Raw genomic sequence first — 21,797 nt, forward strand, 5'->3', positions numbered from 1 at the left:
TGGAAGGCATCAGTGCTGCTAAGGAGTTCTTCCCAACTGGAACTCCAGTGTACCAGGTAGTATCGCTTGCCATGATGCTTGACCGTTCACGCTGCCAAAGACACTTACTGACAGGACTCAGCTTCTTCAGGTACTTTTCAAAGGATGCAACTGGACAGAGTGGCTGGTCTAAAATCAGAAACAAAGGTGGGCAAAAATATATTTTTTGAACTTAAAATTGTTATAAACATGGTAAGATTGTACTTTAATACCCCTACTATACTTTCCTTATTACAGCTTATCAGCCATAAAAAAAGTGAAATTCTGATAAGAAAGCATGATTTTGGAGCGGATTATTTTTTTCTTCTTAGGAAAAACATTTTTTTTAGACGAGATCCGCAGGGTTTGTGCATGGGGTCAAAAGAGAAGGTAGGCCCTATTAAAGTAAAATTGTTCCATGGGGTAGGGCCTAATAAAATTATGGAAATGCACTTTTCAGAATGGGTAGGGAGTGGTACGAGTATCAATTCATAATTCTCAAAGCTGAGGGCTAGGAAAATTGGTCAGAATTCATTACAAACAGCAAAACCAACCTGGTTGTTCTACCATGATGCCATCAGTCGCTACCTCCTCTGGATTATCCTTTGAGTTGTGATTTTTGTCTTGCTCGTCTATGACCTGGCGAACACATCGTAGTCCACTTGATGTTTTTCCAAGAACAAAGTGCTCTTTAGTCAACTCTCTCATGTTTTCTCGACCGCGGCGACATAGGTAAAACATAATGTCAAATTGTACCTTCTTACGAAGACTACGAGCATCAGTAACATCGAAAGATTTGTACAGTTTTGCCAAATCTTCCTCTTCGATCGGGGGATAATGGTTGACTTGACCGAATCCAGTTTTTTTCAGTTCCACTTGCCTTGCTCGGTAGGCAGTTTCCGATGCCACACAATTTGGATCTGCTACAATGTCAATCCCCCGATGCTTTTTAAGGTGTCGGCTTATTCCATAACGGATTCCACTTAGGCCATTTCTGTGGTATGATGTCCCATTCTTCTTGTTAACGTTTCCAAAAAAGTCTTCAAGAAGACTGTCCAGTTCTTTTACAGGAAGTGTCTCGAAACGAGTGTCCCTGCCCGTTTCTTCGCAGAATTCTCGAACAACGCGGACTGCGTAGTCGGTACAACGTTTGGTGTTCGATGAGTCTTGTTCAAAAGCTAAATCTTTTATTTGTTGTTTGGAGCGGCTCAAAAACCTTTTTTGGGGCAGAGAATCTGTGCCTCCGGGCTCACCTGACATGTTGAGGCTGATGAGGATTGTATACGAAAAAACTAACTGAGTCAGCTCTTCATTTTCGAAGTTCTGAAGGCCTAGGCACCGCAACTAAACGTAAACATAATTCGTCGCTGGCCGCCAAATTAAAGTAAATATCGTCTGCAAATGCACTGCTCCCTCACTGCTATTGTGGAACGTGAAAGTACAGCGGGGTACCAGTGAGTACAAGTATAGTCTGGTTTAAACGCGGTCCGTGCATAATGGTTTGGACTGTGGGGCGGGGACTAGTCTACAAGCATGTGATATCACAATGTGATATACAACGGGAGTGTGCCATGCATATTTATCGCCCGGTCAGGTGATCGTCATGGGCCAATGAAAATACAGTATAAAGACAGAGGTATGACAATATTAGTTATCAACTTGATCAGATTTATAATTCATGAGATATGCTAATAAGGGTCTCAAATTAACACTTCCGGTAACACCAGAAGTAGGGGTCACATGACTTGACATACAAATTTTCATCTATAACACTTCCCTGTCTATCTACCTACATGGTTTGAGATCAATCGGTCAAATAATTCTATAGTTATGAGACTGTAAAGATTGCCTCATTAAATATTCATGAGGTCATAAAATGAGAACAAATCTGCACGGTAATAAAAATGGAACATATTTTTCTTCAAATGTTGCTTCATTATAATATACGGTATCAATCCCATCAAATGTATCATTCATGAGATAAAATAATTAAGGTCAAAAACTACCACTTCTGGTAAAACCAGAAGTGAAGGTCACCAGGACCTTGGCATATCAATTTTTATCTATAACACTTCCCTGACTATATACATACTGAGTTTGAGACCAATCGGTCCAATAGTTCAATAGTTATAAGACTGTAGAATATGAACATTCAAATCGATGTCACGTGACCCCTGTTGACGTCACGATGACGAAAAGTTTCGACATACATCTTCAGATGATGGTTAATGACTATGGAAAGTTTAAAGTTGATCAGATTTAAAATAATTCCCAAAGTGGCTTGTAAGAATTACAAAACCTATGGGAAAAGTGGAAAAAGAAAAAAAAAAGAAAAAAAAAGAAAGACAAAAAAAACTTTAACGAAAACAATAGCTGTTCCCAATTGAAATTGGGAACAGCTAATAATTAGTCAATGTATTCTTACAGAAATAACTGTAAGAAATCATGGACTAATGTTTTGCTGGAAACTTCAAAGTTAGGGACCCAAATAGCAGGCAAAGCCGAAATGGAGACAAAGTCTACTTTTGGAATACCACTATGTAACCGTCGTCAGCTTCAAAATAGTACTTGACACAGCAAAGCTCGCCCCTTGTACGATCCGAGTGCATACTTAACGCAACAGAGTCGTCACGGAATTTCAAATTTTTTAAATACAAGCAATGAATATTCATTATCAACTCATTCTTAAAATTTCTAATAAGAATGGCAGGTAAATAAACCCTATTTTATACCCCAAAATACCCAGGCGCTTTCCAAGAGTATCGACGAAATGCATTCAGCAAACCTCTGACATTTTCAGAAACAGGAGGCATTCCTCCCATTTTGGTCCTGTGCCGTGGCGGCGACCTGACCTGAGATTCATCAGAAATAGTTAGAATCTTTTGGTCTGGGAACCAGACTAAGGAAACAAATTTCTTCAATGTTCCCCGATGTCCCTCAGGGTCTTCGTACCTTGGCACACTAATTCCACATGGCCAGATAACAAATTTGAAATTGATGGCTGTTCTACACATCCTTATTTTCCCAATCTGCCAGGGAAAACAACAAACATATAATCTTGGTTGGGATTATATAGGTGTAAATATAAACAATTTGTCATGAACATTACAACAACCCTATCATTAATTTCTGGCCAAGCTTGTGTAGCAACATTTACTACACTATCAGTCAAGTTTTTGTTACATTATGGGTTAGTGATACAGTATTGGTCAATAATTGTTACAGTATCAGTTGGCGATACATTATCCGTTGGTTATTATGCAAAAAAACCCAACATGATTGGAGGATGGACAGTCGATATTTGCTCCCCAAAGTACTGGAAGTTGACAAACTAGTTCCCGAGGCTAAGCCAAGGGAACTACTTTGTTAACTTCCAATACTGAGGGGATCTATTATCGACTATCTACCCGAAACAAACGATGTTATATTTGTTTTTATCCCTCATACATATTCAGTTGCTAAATTGTCCCGTTGCAGTATGCACTGCTTGGGCATAAATATTCATGGAAACTTCCCAGCTCACCAAAAGAATATTATTGTTCAACCTCAGAAAAGTTCAGTTCATTTGCAAATACAGTTGCCTAGCTCCTTAAGAGTTTATACCGTATTGTGGAGAACTTTTTTGGTAGAGGAGACATCTTTATTGTCCACAATATTCTCCAGTTTGGGATAATGCTAATTAACATTTACCTGTAATGTTACACCGCCATCTTTTCATGTGTAGCTAGGGTGATGTTCACGCGTGCGTACTACACCTGTGCGACAGTTCCACGATTGCTTCATGAGGCGCATGCATAGTAGACTGTCAGTAACCCGTGCGACAGTCTAGTATGCATGCGTAATTTACTCTGTGCGTAAATCTCACGCGCGATTGGTAAACAGCAAAAATACGTAGCATCTGGCATATGATGGTAAATGGACAAGTGAGAATTCGGCTCTCGATCATGAATATGTATGAGGTATAGTAATACATTATCAGCTGTAACAGGCTGCTTCTCATGTTATGGCTTCTCATGTTATGTCAATCAAGCTTCTGTGTGTTTTGTAAAAGGGGAGGTACCCATTTTTTACCTCATTTTAATTATTCATTACTCCAATCACAAGTAATTCACACTGCGAAATAGTTTACGTATATGTTTTAATTTTTAAGTAAAGTATCCGTTGCAAAAGCCAAATTATTCCAATGGAAACTAAGAAACAACTTTAGAGGCTTTAAACAATGTCCCCTTCACACTTTTGAACATAATTTTATTTAAGACATAAGTAAAAATTGACATGCAAATAAAGTTCATGCTTGTTTAAAACAAAAACAAACAAACTAAATGTGGTGAAGAATGACATGGACTTTTGAGTCAGTTTCAAACCATGTGAAATTTGGTGACGATTCTCTTACTTGATCAAGCCTACTAATCCTAAACATACCTGTTAGGTCTGTCTTCTGAGATGGACAATCTTTTCCGATCTTTGTCTGGTTTCTTGGTAGAGCTGTGTTTGATTAATGAAGAACGTTCCACTAATGAACGACGCGTATCTGTGGGGAAAATGTATGAGCATGGTGTAATTAGATCTTTAAGGAATCTAATTTCTTGATTTCTGTTGACGCCAATGACTAACATTGTGTATTCTTGATAAAGGGGCTCCATAATTTGTCACCTGATACAATCACTGCAACACAGCTACGGCTGAACAAAAGCAAAGGAGTACCTTTGTACCAATTCATCTTTGTGGAAGTTTACCAATGGAGTGCTGTGGCACATGAAACATGTGAAGCAATACATATCGGGCGTCGATCCGGGGGGGGGGTCAAAAACCCCGCAGCTCTGTTAATTTTTTTTTTTCCATAGAAATTCATAAAAAAAAATGTGAAACCTCCCCCCCTCTGACACCCAAAAATGTTTTACTTGTAATAATGTCCACCTCTGGACAAAATGCAGACAGAGGTTAGGGGGTGTATGTACACTATTCTGTGCTATACAAGGGCGGATCCGGGGGGGCCAAAGGGGGCCATGGCCCCCCCCCCCAAAACGAAACCAATTTTTTTTTTTTTTAATGTGACATCGCAATAAAGGCAGGCAATGAGTACACCACCATCTTTTCCTCAAAAAAAATTGGTTAAAGTGGTCAGAAATTGCCTCAGATCGCACCACAGAGCATCTAGAATCCAAAAATTTTTCGGGGCCCTCACTGGCCCCGAAACCCACGCCGTAATTTTTGAGACCCACTTTTTTGGGGGGGGACCAAATTTTTTTTTGGCCCCCCCCAAAATTGTGTTCTGGATCCACCCTTGGTGCTATAGTGTTTAACAATCGTCGGAATTGAACAGCGCCCCATTGAAAATATGGTTAACCCCCCCCCCCCCCCCCCCCCCCCCCGGAGAAAACATTTCAGATTTTTTGGGGGATGATGAAACACCCCCCCCCCCCCCTTGAAAAATGTCTTGATTCGCTCCTGCATATACATCATACATGTCTATCAAAAGAGCTTTACCTCTAGGAAACGGTGATGTTGGTTTCTTCTTTCTAAGCGGTAAGCCCATAGTGTTAGCATGAGCAGCACTACTACCTCGATATGGCCCAGGATCTGATCGCACACTGGGACTATATTCATGTGCGTCTGTGCTTGCAATAGATGTTGGTGACCCTACATACATGCAATTCAAAAAGTTCATATTAGTTATTCAATAAAGGTAGATTTCATCAGCCAACACTACTAAAAAAGAAATAATAAATTTGCATGACAGACAAATGACTCTGCTCATCTGAACTGACCTTAACGCTAACAGACTCTGTGTAACTTTAGATTGGATAACAGGTCAAGTACAGAAATGTATTGTGAATTTAGTATAACACAATTAGGTTTGTGCTAAAACTTTGTGTCAGAAATATGAAAATGATAAAATACAGTGTGCAATATATGTAGAAGTAACTAACGTAACTTTATTTAACTTTTTTTTTTTTATAGTTAAAACTTCTTTTTATATTTATTGCTTGTTGTTTTCACGTATGCCATTCAGTTTGGAGAACCCCTAGACAGAAACAACGTTTCTTTTGGGCAATCCTTCGGAAGCTGAATGGTATTTTGTTTTTGTTTGTTTGTTTATGTATCTAAAGCTTTTGTTGTTTTGTGTTGTAACTTTAGTCATTTGTTTACATGTACTTGTTGATATTTTCCCGAGAAATAAAATAGTATAGTATAGTATAGTATACTTGTTTTGGGTTAAATTCATTACTTCAATTTGGAAAAGCCGAAATGGGTCTCGATTGCTTTGTTGTCTTGGTTCAACATGAATTGATGAACATATTGGCAACATGAATGCATACTCACATGAAGTAGTTGTTGCTATAAAACCTTATGCAAACTTTTATTTTTTTTAATCATTTAAAGTGCTGCCTTACTTTTCCATGTAATTGAACCTGATTATAAACACTGCTGCATATATAATTCACAACTATAATGAAATTCATCAAAATTATAAACTTCCGATTTCAGTATTAATGAACTAATTTATTCAATGGACTAATTTGATTAGGAGACTTACCAACTGGTTCCTTGCTCGAGGTCGTTTCCAAAGCCAGATCCATGATATTCTTCAACAAAGATGGCTTCTTCCTAGTGGGTGTCGGTGGGGTGGAAGAATCTGATGAATCAGATCGAAAGAGTGCATTGACCTTCTCTAGGAATGTGGGTGATGAGCGCTCATCTTTGCCACTTCCTCGTCTTCTTACATCAGCATCCAATGATGGACTGTCTGGTGCATTGCTTGATGATACTGTACCAGCTGCGGCTGGTTTGTGTTTGAGGTTCAATCGAGTCACTTGTGCAGATGTGTCCGAGTCATACTGAATACTATCTGCATCAGCATCACTGTCTGCTTCCATATCTTGCCCTGTCTTACTCTGTACAAATGGAAATGAATACATGTATGTATCAATGAGTGTAACACTAGCATCTGATTCACAGTGGCATCAGAATTATAAATAGAGCAGGAATGGATGAGTGCTCCATTTACATGCAAATGACAACCATAGTTATTTTTATTATTATTACCACCGTGAAGTATCATTTGGGAGTCACCTTAGCATCAGAAGTCATACCTTTGGGAGACAGGGGGGGGGGGAATTAGAAATGTCTCCCTAATGCCTCAACTCCTGTACCGTCACAGAAATAAATCAAAATATAATTTTAGTACTTTTAACATCTGGTACTTAATGTGTAAGAGTTAAAAAAAACTTGTTATTTTGGAAAAAATATGTTGTTGCAAACCTTACGCCACTTCCGCGATTGCGTACAAAGTCTGTGGAGAGTGAAAAAAAATTTAAAAGCATTTCCTAACAAAATCAGAAATGTTTCTCAGTCCCAGATTCATGTCTTATCATCATTTTTGCAATGAATGATCTTCATTGAGATGAAATATGAAAAAAAAGTGGTGTCAGGTTGCGACATTTTTTTCGTTATTTTTTTTATCAAATCCTAAATACAGTTATTGCAGTTATTTAGCAGTTTTTAACATACAAGAAGAAAAAAAATAGCATATAAGATCGATGCAGATTTTAAACAGAGGTACCAGTACTTGTAATTCGGCTACATATCTCATAGCCAATGGTTGAATGTATATTGTAACAGATAGCTGTTCCTGATCCCATGTCAAAAGAGCAATTCCATTTCACTATGGGCTTTGTGCGCCAACAGAAGAGGGCGCCTTTTTAGCACTTTTGAGCCTTTTTAGCACTTTTGAGAGCAACGTGGACGGGGGACACAGCGTGTGCATATTGTACTGGCTCGCACGCAAAGTACTCACAACTTCCTGAATGTGTATTAGCCACAGCGTCTTCGCGTGAGCGTCAGCTGTCGTCGGCACGCGAATGCATTTGAATTTATCTTGCGATGGTCTCCCAGACTAAACCCCACCCCCAATAGCTTTGGAATATTCAAAATAGATTCTAGATCTCCCCCAATTCTGGCCGCTGAAGGGGTACTTGTGCACAGAACTCACTGGGGGAGGGGGTAACTAACCCTACTACCCAACCAAGACTATTTCCATTTTATATTACCAGCAGTTTTGCATAAGATCCCTATCCTGATACATAATAGAGTTTATATATGGGTTTTCTATCAATATTTAAACAACTTATGATTGGGTCCATACTTGTCATCTGTGGTTTTATCCTGCCATGAGGACTTGGTAAAATTGGTAAAGAAGATGGATTTTCCTGTCATTAAGGTTTAAAATGGTTGGGGAAAAGGGTAGACGATATCATGAAGTCCAGCCCTTGTCGGCTGGGCTTAAAATGCACCTGTGACAAGAAACACCTTCAGGGACCTCCCTACCAGACTAAATGAACACAAAGCCCATGGCAGATGGGTAGACAAGTTTTCCATAGTCAAGCATTCCCACACTGAAGACCTAAATAGCAACTGGCATCAAGCTAAACTCATCACAAGCATTGAGCACTGGTTTCCAACCAACATCCAAGAGGCCATCAAGATGTACATGCACAACACAGTACACCAAGACACTCCATTCTTTCTAAACAGTCCAGTGCATTATCTATACCAAAGGACAACATGTAGTTTTCCCACCCTAGTCAGCCTATTGTTGTGTCTGTATAGCGCCCTCTAGCAGGCGTTGGCAGGAAGTACGTCATGTTGAATGAGAAGTGATAAAAGTGTTGTATCGTTAACATTCTCTGCATCCTATACCCTTGGCAACCTTCCCTGCTTCCTTCTGCTACACTCACACATCTCACTGATCACATAATATCACCAGCCTCAGCTGAGTTGTAACTATCGCACCTTATACATGTAATTAACCTACATAACTATATTCTCCTATATAACTTTCCACCACCAATGGAATGCCCGAGTCTCCTGATGACTAGCAGAGGCAAACTCTTCAAACATTGAGTTTCCCCCTAACGTTGAGAGATTTCTTGTCACATGATGCAACTGAAAACCTACTCATATTACTAACTTCAAAATGTAAAGCTTCAAGTCTTACTTGTGGCTAAAAATGGAACAAGAATACCAGTATCACCATATGATTTTTGCTGGATGCATATAAAGCAGTGGCCTGAAATTTCAAGGATTTTTAATTAAACACTAAATAACCAAAATTCAATTGACACAATTTTTTCCAACCCGAGAAGAATATTTTGGGAACAACGTTTTGAGTCATAATTAATGTACAACATTTGCCTTTCGTAATTTTATGAAATTGGGGGCTACATATAATAATTCATGTCAAATATCATTCCAATGACCTGTTCAATCTTTTGGGCCTACTTGTGCCAGAAAAACAAGAAAAAACACTTGCTGAATATGTTTTGCATCAAACCTTTACCCTGGCTGTGTCATTGGGACAAAAGTTACATACATGTACAGTACACATACCTTCATTACCCAGCCTAACCATGAGGTCAATAGTTGGCTTGCGCCTGTAATGGGATGTAGCATTTGAAAACAACAGTCTTTTTTCAAAAATCATTTGGCCTGGCAACCATTTACTTATAATCAAGTAGGCTATTTAAAAATAATTTGGCAGTTGCATTTTCAAAGATGTGCTAATGTTATACATTAACTTTAAGGCATGGTGATAATTTTCTGTACGATTAATTGTGAAAGGGTTTTTAAAAATTTTGAAAGGTGCTTCTAATCCCAATTATACAGAATCAAAGTTTTGTGGTTCTGTAGTTATAACCGCTAACTCTTGTTCCATTTGTGTTTCCCTCTACTACAAATTTCATTTATTTTGAAAACAATTCATTTCCTTTAATGTTGTGCACCTCAACCATAACCATATCAACTGTTGCAATATTGTGTACATGTAGGTTGTGTATTTGAAAGTTGTTTTCCCATGGGCTGACACAAGTAACTATGAGCTAAATGAAGCTACTCCAACCTACTCACTCTATCTATACAGTTCAAGGTTTCATGTACGCACTCAACATTGCCAACCTGTCCATATTCAGGAGTCCCTTCTTTTGAATGCTCGCTATATTTATGGAGTGTGTGATACCTGACATTCATCATCTCGCCAACATTGTTATTTACAGGTTTGAAATGTGAGCAAAATCTTTATGAGTATGATTTGATGATCCAGGATTGCAGTATCTTGTTCATCTTCAGCATTTCTGAATGCAGATACAGAACTTACATTTTCTTTTAAATCTGAAATATTAAAACAACATGTGGACAAAACCATCTGACAAAGTAGACAAAAGAAAAGTTCAATATAGTAATAGACACAAAGCATGCATACCCTCCAGCCTGATGCAATGCAAAGCTCTTCACCATCTGATGACTGCAGTAGGATATTATGGGATTTGCAAAGGTTGGGCATGATGGGAAATAGGGAAAGGCATGGTGGGAATCAGGTGTTGAGGGGTGTGATATATTAAGATAAGCAGTATTAATACTCTACAATAACACATTTACAATTCAAAAGTGCCAATATACTGGTGTCTTAACTGACAATATTTTTAATGAAATAATGTGAAAATGAGCACGAAAGAGAGATATTTTTAAACATTTTTTTAGCTGTTAATACTTTTTACTATACCTCAGGCAACCGCGGCATTTCATTGATCCATTCCAGCAACTAAACCGTGTGAAATTTTTACTATTTCCCCGCGTCTTTGTACGCGCGTGACGTGCAAAAACCAAGGGGGTACTATCACACACCTGGGTCGCAGCCTTAGATTTGTTCCAGTACTGTGTTATCTCTTTACCAACAACACATGCGCTTTACGTGCGTTCAGTGGAGAACACCAGTGAGGACATTTGTGCCAGTCTATTATGGCATTAATCAAAATGGCGACCAGTGGTGCTAGCTTTGCGATTTTAACTGAGGAGGAACTGGGTGAAATTTTACACAATAATAACAAATCCAGTGTTTTGCGTGAATGTTAAAGTTATTAAATGACACAAAATAAATTAACTTTCTATTCTGTTTGTCTCCTTAAATTAAAATAATGTGTTAAATACATGGTGGAATGGACCAATGAAATACCGCAGCTGCCAGATTGAATATTTATGAGGTATAGTAAAACAAATACTACATGTTTTTGCAGAGAAATAGTGAAAACAAATGTTGGATGATTGGGACTATCTCCCTCGGCGAACACCTCAGGGTCATTAGTTTTCACTATTTCCCCACAAACCATGTTGTATACTAAAAGTAGAAATATCTAACCACACCTGTTAATTTTTTTTAAAGGTTTAGGGTTTTTGAGGTTGTGTTTTCATCAAGTGTGTTTTATCATTTCAAATATGACCAGCTTGAAAAAAAGCTTTAACTTAGCACTAGCTGCATGTAGCCAAAACTGACAAGGATTATATCTAACGTATGACATGATTTACCTCAGGAGATGTCGTATCCTGACTACTAGATGAATCAGTTTCTGGAAATGAGTAAGCAGAGTCACTCTGTGACATGTCAGCAGGAATTTGCAATGTATCAGGAGGATGGTAAATGCTGGTTTCATCTACCTGGCTCCTCAAGCCCGAGGTCTCTTCATCATCTGCTTTAGCACAAAACAAATCCACAAACAATTACAAGAGGTAGAAAATGAAGGATTATGTGCACATGACATTTCAACATTGATTTCATGTTGGTAAAAGGTATGCCTTTACAATAATAAATAATACTAATAATAGTATGTATTAAATTACAATTATTTACAGAAGTATTTAATTAATCAGCTAATTACCAACAGGTAGGGATAACAATGAAGCATAAGCTTTTCAGCTTATCCCTAGACATACAAAAATAACACAAAACTAGCAAACACAAGTACATTACCTACATGGAACACAAGACACTACGTTAAGCGAGACCCGACAAGCTTACATGACACAAACATTCAAAGAATTGTGTGAACATCTACGGGCATGTTGCAGAAATGTTTGTCTGACTTGTACAATTAATGAGGGGATGATACTTTGATGGAGCAGTTACAAACATGTGGTTTTAAACCAGTTACAGGCCTGGTCGCCGATAATGGCCACTGGTTATGGCTATGACCCACGACCTGGCCCTTAAGAGTTTGAAACATCACATTTTGAAAGTTGTTGGTGTTACTTACAGTCAATGGTGAACCTACCTTTAGAACCTATTTTGTCTTACACCACACACACAAAAACAATTCCTGGTACACTTTTTTTCCCAAACGAAATAATAAAAAAATGAAACTGGAACCCTTTGATCTTGATTTAACATGGATCCAGGAAAAAGATGGTCTGGGCCAATTACATGGCGCTGCTTAACAATTAGCGGAGAAGTTGTTCTAATGTAGCAGAAAGTTGCACTAATCTTAAGCACTATTTCATGATGCGGATGTGCTAACGATGGCGCGCGCATGGAAATTTCTATGTTATGTCACTGACTTAAACAACTCTTTCCTCTTGAGGCAAGCGTGCCTTTTGCTGTGGTTACTGCTTACAGTCTCCATGAAATAGACGAAGGCTCTGGTAATAGCAGAAAATCATAAGCTAAGCAGCGCCATGAAAGTGTACAGATTATGGCGCAAAGCAAACAGATCTGCTGCACCCAAACCAGCCTGTACGTGAGTAGTATGTGGGTGAACATGTACTGTATACACATTCAAATCGTGGACATTGGGTCCACCACTGACCGAAGGTCCACTTTTTATGTGTATATGTACAAAACGTAATGTATGTCTTTCTAAAAAGTTAGTGCATAAAGAGGGACAAAATATTTACAAAGATGGGCGTGTTCATCTATTCAAACTGTGGACGAAAAATTCCAGAGAACAAAAGAGAACAATATCGTCTACGATTCCCAGCATACGCCGTGTTTGGGGTCGTGTACAAAACCTATGGGAGTCTTCCTAAAACGTACACACAAAAGACGGACAATAGGACATCCACGACTGATGGTGTGAACACGTTTGTGGGGGTTGTGTGTGCGGGTCGCTCCACATATGTATACAAAAGCACTTGGATTTTGATATGGTTGTTGCCTAACTATATTTACGCGTATGTGTAATACAATTTTCAACTTTTGCAATTTTTCGAAACTTTAACTAAAATACCACATACATGTACGGACGGACAGACATACTCGGTACGGTACAATACCAGTACTTACACATATAGACATACAGACAGACATAGTGATTGCATGGTCTCTTTCCTGAAATTCGTTCAGGCAAGAAAAAAGGAAAAAAATTGTACTTTTTGGTGGCTGCTCATAAAACTATCTTCCTTTTGTGTAGTATTTCTTTAAATTTTCCATCAGATAACTGTGTTACATTGTAGAATTGTTGGCCTGATGATGCCATGCTGGACCAAGCAGGCGTGGTACGGCAAAATTACAGGAGGCGGAATTGCTAAAAATACACCATTTTTTTGGTTACTTTTTTACAAAAAAAAAAACAACATGAAGGAAAGATCATTCACATTTGTATCAGACATTTGTATCTCATTAAGTTTAAGAGCTTTAAAATTCCATGCACAAGAGAGCTTTGCCCCTGCAGATTAAAAATACCAGCACAGCAGGGAGCATGCTCTCATATAGCCCAATGTCACGGCCTGATAGACTTGGTATGTACTATATAGTCCAGCGGATATGTGACAAAATATCGATGAATTGTGCACTTTTGCATAAAAGCGTGAAACTTGGCACAGATGTTTATATTCATGCGAGAAAATGTTTTAGATGTGGAGCCATCGCAAATTTACCCTTTTAGGGGCGTGGCATCCATTTAAAAAAAGGGGGGCGGGACTTGTCGTGCCCGCAGTAAAAATGGTTTTTCCCACTTGTTACAAAAGCAGGAAACTTCACAAAGACATAATTATATAGATTATTAGTGTTTTCCAGATTTGGAGCCACCACAAAAGTACCTTTTTAGGGGCGTGGCAGCCATTAAAAGAAAAGGGGGGGTTTAATTATTATGCCCACTTTGGAAAACATTGTGCCCATATTTCATGAACGAATAAAACGTCCCACAGACGTTTATATTCATGAGAAAAAAAATTCCAGATGTGGAGCCATCTCGAACACACCCTTTTAGGGGCGTGGCAACCATATAGGAAAAAAAAGGGGGGCGGGGTTTTCATTATGCCCACCATGGAAATATTGTTCCCACACTCATAGAGAAATGGAACTTTCCACAAACATTGACATTCATGAGAAAACAAATTCCAGATGTGGAGCCATCTCGAACACACCCTTTTATGGGCGTGGCAACCATATCAGAAAAAGGGGGGGGCGGGGTTTTCATTATGCCCACCCTGGAAATATTGTTCCCACATTCATAGAGAAATGGAACTTTTCACAGACATTGACATTCATGATAAAAACAATTCCAGATGTAGAGCCATCGCGAACACACCCTTTTAGGGGCGTGGCAGCCATATTGAAAAAAGGGGGGCGGGGTTCTCATTATGCCCAACATGGGAAAAATGTGCCCACATCTCATAAACGAATGAAGCTAATTTCCACAGACATTAATACTCACGAGATAAAAATCACACGTGGAGCAATCGTAAACACACCCTTTTAGGGGCGTGGCAGCCATAATAAAATGGGGGGGGTAGTCATGATGCCCCTATAAAAGAAAGTTGTGCCTACCTTTCATGAATGGATTAAATTCCACTCGGACAATATATTCATAAAAATCTTTTTTTTTTAATGTGAGGCCTTCACAAACCTACCCTTTTAGAGGTGCGGCATCCATTTTTAAAAGGGGGGGGGGTACTCAATATGCACAACGTGGAAAATTTTGACCGCGTTTCATATAATAAAATCCACCTCAGATAGCTGTTTAATGTGTTGGAGTAGGGCCGCCTTTATAGTTGGAATTTACTGTTGACAAACCCTTTGTTTTCTTACACTATGCATTCTTGCCTCATCTATATTAACCCAGTTACTGGTTCTTTCGTCTGTAGAATTATTGATAACCTTTCAACTGCATCAATATCTGAATTAGGGGTATAAACTGGGGTACCTCAGTTAGTCCTGGAAAGACTAGAGTTACTTCTTCAAATACATTGTTTCCCCTGCCTTTTTTTCTGACAGACCAAAAGGCATATGCAGTGTCGCACCTGTATAACGTATAATTTTTGTTAAATGGATTTTGTCGGGGTAAAAAAAAACACTCATAAGAGCTTGATATACCATTTTTAAGAGAACAGAGGTGCTGTGTGGTGGGGGTACACAGATTCATTGAATGTGAAGTCATAGTGGACGTGTTCACCACTTTGTGAGGCGAGTACATCGTGTTGTTACCCAATCTGCTGTCAATGCGGCACAACAGGTAAGAGGTAGGGGGATTTTACACTCCCCCCCCCCCCCCTTCCCGTAAAAAAGGATTTCCATGGCCCTTTAATGTTAAATGTTAGAGTTTAGGGCTGCCATTGTGTGCTGTGTATTTGTAACAAGCTGATTTACCCGATCATAGATCGCGTAGGGCGTAGTGTTGGGGATGAAAATGTGGGGAATTAAATGTCAATGGGGGATATAGTTGGGGAGACATGCAGTTATAGAAAAGCAATTTCTGTGGTGTGATCTGAGGCAATTTCTGACCACTAAAACCAAAGATCATCTTTTAAAGTTTTGAGTTTGGAGTAATTGAATCAGCTACATATATTCTGAGCAATAGAATCATTATTGTAGGCTACAATATTTTTATTCGGGGAAGAAAAAGTGGGGGGGGGGACACCAAAAAATGCCCCCCGCCTCAAAATGTGTGTGTGTGGGGGGGGGGGGGGAAGGGGGGGGGGTTCCCCATGTCCCCCGTCGATTTACGCACATGATAATTATGTACCGTGGCAACTGTCTGTAAATGTTGCCGTTGGTCTGTTAAATTGGCTTTTTGTGAGGCAGTCGCATTTGGAAAACGTAGTGAAAAGGTTACTGTAGTACACAGGCAAAGACTGGTTTAATTCATAATGCAATAAAACGTGAAGGTGTCATTTGAAATGAAAATGTTGAGTGTTAACATTAAATTACAAACGGTCTGAATCATGGAGGAAGGTCATAATTAAGTTTCAGTATTGGACTCTTCAAAAAACGTAAACTTGAACTTCTAACAATTTGCGAGACCGTCTGCGAGGAAAAAGTCGGTAACTTTTATTGAAGTTGGTACAACCATCTATATAAGAGCAAGTTTTACTCGGCCTCCGAGAAATGTTTGCTCCTGAAAGGATCCGAGACCGCGGCTTCACGTCCGTGGAAAAATGTGGGTGTCTTCCGCCGGGTCGGACACTGTTTCGTGGATTTTTTTGTGACTGCGTTTAAGATCGCGAGTTTGAAGCAATGCATCGATCCTTCGTTGACCCCAAACAGGCCCCCGAAATTATAACACGACACTGAATCATACGTGGCGGGCAGCGAACTCACAACACTCAGCCTTGGTGGTGGAAGCATGGAGCTGTAAACACATTATGGAAGCAACAGCACTCTATCACGCGACGTCACATGCTTGCGCCTCAAATAGCGAGCACCGTAGACCCAACCTCGTTTCCAGGGTGTGGAGCAGGCTGCAGTACGCGTTGCCATCGACAGTTTTGCATAGCCCGGAAATACTACGCAGTGTAGACTTTCGATTGGTCAGACCGCGCAAGGCATACTTAAGTGTAGTCCTTCTGAGTATTCGTTGCACTCGGCGCAGGGGTTGCAAGCGAAGCATACGAAAGAATAGGGGCACTTGGTGGCCACGCACCATGGAAAATCAGGACGACCCGAAGTGTCCGACCCGGCGGAAGACACCCTCCGCATTTTTCCACGGACGTGGAGCGATTTTGGCGATGCGGGAGACCGCGGTCTCGGATCCTTTCATGAGCAAACATCGTCTCGGAGGCCGAGTTAAACTCTCTCTTATATATATAGATTATGAAATCACTCTGGAATTTAGATGTGCATGATAATATAGGTGCAAGTACACAAATTGAACAATATAACACGGGTTAGCCTACCGGTACTTACCCATGCTCTTTGGGGTAAGTCATTGGATTACCAAATAATATAGGTTATGGGCCAATCAACATTATAAGAAATCAACAACAAAATATAAAAATGCAATTGTGGGCACAGTGAGTAGGCCCCTCACACCTCTACAAGGATGAGTTTGCTGTGGCTCTACATAAGAACTCTCTTTTATAGGGGCATCATGACTCCCCCCCCCCCATTTTATTATGGCTGCCACGCCCCTAAATGGGTGTGTTTACAATGGCTCCACGTGTGATTTTTATCTCGTGAGTTTAATGTCTGTGGAAATTAGCTTCATTCGTTTATGAGATGTGGGCACATTTTTCCCATGTTGGGCATAATGAGAACCCCGCCCCCTTTTTTCAATATGGCTGCCACGCCCCTAAAAGGGTGTGTTCGCGATGGCTCTACATCTGGAATTGTTTTTATCATGAATGTCAATGTCTGTGAAAAGTTCCATTTCTCTATGAATGTGGGAACAATATTTCCAGGGTGGGCATAATGAAAACCCCGCCCCCCCCTTTTTCTGATATGGTTGCCACGCCTCTAAAAGGGTGTGTTCGAGATGGCTCCACATCTGGAATTTGTTTTCTCATGAATGTCAATGTTTGTGGAAAGTTCCATTTCTCTATGAGTGTGGGAACAATATTTCCAGGGTGGGCATAATGAAAACCCCGCCCCCCTTTTTTTCCTATATGGTTGCCACGCCCCTAAAAGGGTGTGATCAAGATGGCTCCACATCTGGAATTTTTTTTCTCATGAATATAAACGTCTTTGGGACGTTTTATTCGTTCATGAAATATGGGCACAATGTTTTCCAAAGTGGGCATAATAATTAACCCCCCCTTTTCTTTTAATGGCTGCCACGCCCCTAAAAAGGTACTTTTGTGGTGGCTCCAAATCTGGAAAACACTAATAATCTATATAATTATGTCTTTGTGAAGTTTCCTGCTTTTGTAACAAGTGGGAAAAACCATTTTTTACTGCGGGCACGACAAGTCCCGCCCCCTTTTTTTAAATGGATGCCACGCCCCTAAAAGGGTAAATTTGCGATGGCTCCACATCTAAAACGTTTTCTCGCATGAATATAAACATCTGTGCCAAGTTTCACGCTTTTATGCAAAAGTGCACAATTTTTTCACATATCCGCTGGACTAATAAGAGCCAATCTAAACCAAAAAAGACCACACAATATATTGTGTGCTAGTTAACACTAATGCGTGCATGACATGGGGGAACAATGTGTTTAATTTTGCAGATATATGCAGATTAATAAAATGTTTACAGGACAACTTCATGGTCAAGCTACATAACATTGACTGGTCTATACCCTAAAATACAGTGACTTTGGCCATACACAGTACACCAAGTGTTTAGATACTGACCTAACACATCTCCCTGGATGTCACTATTCATCATGTCAGTGACAAAATCATTTAGTGAGGAGTATGATGAGCTACTACTGCTACCTCCATCTGACTCCTCACCACTTTCATCAGTAGGATTAGATGAATCAGACCAAGCCTCAGTACCACTGTTAACTGGAATCCCCAAAGTGCAGTTGTCAAACTGTACCTGTAATTAAATCAACCAGTTAGTCAGGAATTCATTCGCAGCACGTTCATTCACAAGAATGCTGTTGCATGCTATTTTAGAAAGGGTAAAGTGGTTTCACTTAAAATAATCATTATTGTTTATTCTTAATGTTGTGCTCAGCAAAGAAATGAAGTGGATTCCCACAGGGAAGTGTGGATGGGGTTTAGGAACGAATACTTACCTGTACAGGGTGAGTAGAGCAATCTAATTATGCATATTCCCTAAACCGGAAGGTATTTACAGTTTAAACAATAGCGCCCTCTGGTGTCCTACCCATGGTGCCCTGCGCTCTTCCCCTTTTCTTGAACACTAAAGTTGGTGCACCCATATATTCATCGAGAATAGTGGGGTAGGAGGGAGGGATGCTCTTTGGATAAGTATTCATTCGTAGACCCCATCCACACTTCTGTGGGGGTGAGTCTACCGGTACTTCACTCAACTTACCTGTAGAGCAATCTATTTATGTATAGACCGCACCGGGTATTAGGTGGTGGGTTATGCGAGATGCTATATTACAGGGGCACGTGGCACGAGGCGTAACCCCTGGTGGGCCCCGCTGCTCCACAAGTGGGTGGGCAAGGGGGCCCAGAGGCCCTGGGTGTTACCACTTCAGAGCCCTGACTGGGCACCAAAATTTGTCGTCTGGAACGGACAAGAAAGATCTGATGTCCGGGACAAAGAAGTCTGAAGAAGAAAAGAACTCTGACTGAGTCTGTGGCTGTGGGTGCCGGACGGGAGACCACTGATGTGGTAACGGTTCCACGCTACTAGTAGCTACAAACAGCCACTCCTAGGAACTCGGTCTGTCTCGGAGGAAGTTCCATTCCCCCTGCAGTGAAAAGACCAGCTCTATCCAAACATTTTATTTTCATGAAATAATCTCACTAGAACACAACACTAAAACTCAACTACAAACTCTAAATCGAAAACTTCTCTTAATTTGCCATAACAGGCAGTCAAAAAACGAGAAATAATACTAGAGTATTATAAACACGTCCTGCCCGACCTGCCGCTGAGAGAAAAGAGGAAGAACGGGGGCACTATGGGCAGGACACCAGAGGGCGCTACTGTATAAACACTTAGCGTAAATACCTGCTGGTCTAGGGAAATATACATAAGTAGATTGCTCTACAGGTAAGTTGAGTGAAGTAGACTCACGCGTTTAACCTGCAAGCTCAGCCTTAGACCAGGGATCTATCCAGCTTGGTGCACGGTAAAATGTTATGCAGGTCACAGGTTCAAGTCCCACTACATAAAATCTTGTTTTTTATTCATATTTGTTCAAAGTGAACCTAGTCAACTCACAAATTAACATTACATTTTAAACATTCATACAAAACAGCTATGCTTTTGTTACACCTCCTTAATAGTATACTCAACGCAGAGTTTAACATATCTTTTCAAGTGTGATCAAGAAGGACGAACGATAACAGCCTTGTCAAAAGTGCAACAGTTAAAAGGTATTAAAATGATGTGCTTCCCGCTTTACTAATTGTATCTGATACCTTATATACATTGTACCTCATCGCACATGCCATGCTTGTCTGTATGATGTCATAGGACATTTTAATCACTCCCAGCTATCATACTCATACCACACGATCATTTTCTACTGATGGACAAGTGTTGACTATTTCAACATGAGTATTCATGAATAAACAAAGTTGTGAGTAGTCAAGAACTCATGAGTAGTTGACCCAATTTCCACAAATAGAAAAATGTTTTCTTTTTTACATAACAATAAAATGTGTGTCATGAGATCTGAAACCATTTGGTTTTCTTACTGTGCAAGCTCTGGCCTTTTGAGGGACCCAACCCATTTACCAAATTTGAAGTTTATACCGGTACAGCGGAACGCCGCTATAACGAACATCGTTGGATCCACAGAAAGTGTTCGTAATAACGTTCGTTCGGTACAGCAATTTTGAACTGCTGTTACCGACCAATAGTGAGTGGAATTGTCCACAAGGCCCGCGGCCGCACGAGGAGTCGTCACAATACTTTAGCAAACATCGGTTTTTCCCTTCTATTCCTTTGGGAAATAATAGCCATCTATCGCTGTTCAACATTCAAACACAATGTAACTATGGGTCGTTTGATGTTCGGGAATTAAAAGTGGCCCAAATAGTATACAAATATTGAATGCTTTGAGTGGTGTAGTAAAACTAGCCTCCCGAGGTGGTCCATGGACATTCTATTTTCCTGAGGCGAAGCCGAGGGAAAATAGAATGGTCCATGGATCACCGAGGGAGGCTAGTTTTACTTCACCACGAGATAAAGCATTCAATATTTGTTTTATAACACTTCACCCACAGATTCTGCTTGATTTTAATATTTTACATTATTTAAATCTGAACACAGTTGAAATAAACTTAAATTTCAATACAAAATTGGTGGAAAATGTATTTCTCTCTTAAAAACTAACCCTTCACGAAATGTTTGAACCCAAGTCTGCGGCGCGCTCTCTTGGGAATAATACACGCTACGCACAACGCACAAAGCGCACACCAGCATGCATTTGCACACAAATACCGCGCCGTGGAAATAGTACTTTGGTTGCTAATGGTATAGTACTTTGGTTGCTATGCGCATAGTACTTTTGGCCGTGCACAGAAAGATAGCAAAATTAGAAAGTAACATGTGACTCGCTCTCGGCCAATCAAGACACAGAATCTGTGGGTGAGGTGTTATAATGTTTAATACATGTACAATCAGTAGATTTGTTTGTTAATCTGTTGACTTTTTTCAGCCACAATGTTGGGTACGTTTTGTACATTAAAACCGGGAGCCAAGGATGATGTTTGGTATAGCCTAATGTTCGGTATAGCGGTGTTCGGTATAGCGGCGTTCCACTGTATATGCCAACTAATTCTTGAAAGATATCTGCGGAAACCATATCTATTGTTAAAACCATAATGGCCTTAACCTTTGATCTATGGGTCATTCGGTTTCACCGGCAGGCGGGGCATCATAAAATAAATAACTTAATCTAATCTTCAGAATAGTTCTAGATTGGCATGACTCTGGAACAGTCTGTCACAAGTGTAGGAATCACTTCATGACACATCAGCAAAGTTGAAATAACAAACCTTGAAGTTGATTGGCTGCAACTGCTCCAGAAACCATTTGGCCTTGTCACCGATGAGTTGAGGGTCATACACTCCAGTGTGAATTCGTAAAAATGTCACGTTTGTTGGGTTCAAGCAGTATTCACCAAAGAACTCTACAGCCT

General features: G+C 40.0%; 1 protein-coding gene across 1 annotated transcript in view; it reads right to left on the minus strand.

Annotated features, from left to right (window-relative positions):
- Positions 1 to 21,797, minus strand: part of LOC119723041 (MAP kinase-activating death domain protein-like) — a gene marked incomplete at its 3' end in the record, with an annotated part of 85,371 nt that overhangs the window by 37,708 nt on the left and 25,866 nt on the right. Inside the window, 7 exon segments of the mRNA XM_038193526.1 lie at positions 4,441 to 4,549; positions 5,506 to 5,658; positions 6,557 to 6,914; positions 10,277 to 10,318; positions 11,377 to 11,540; positions 18,355 to 18,544; positions 21,655 to 21,795. Coding sequence (XP_038049454.1) covers positions 4,441 to 4,549; positions 5,506 to 5,658; positions 6,557 to 6,914; positions 10,277 to 10,318; positions 11,377 to 11,540; positions 18,355 to 18,544; positions 21,655 to 21,795 — 1,157 coding nt within the window.

Source organism: Patiria miniata, unplaced genomic scaffold, assembly GCF_015706575.1.
Source record: "Patiria miniata isolate m_02_andy unplaced genomic scaffold, ASM1570657v1 HiC_scaffold_1, whole genome shotgun sequence".
Lineage (NCBI taxonomy): Eukaryota > Metazoa > Echinodermata > Asteroidea > Valvatida > Asterinidae > Patiria > Patiria miniata.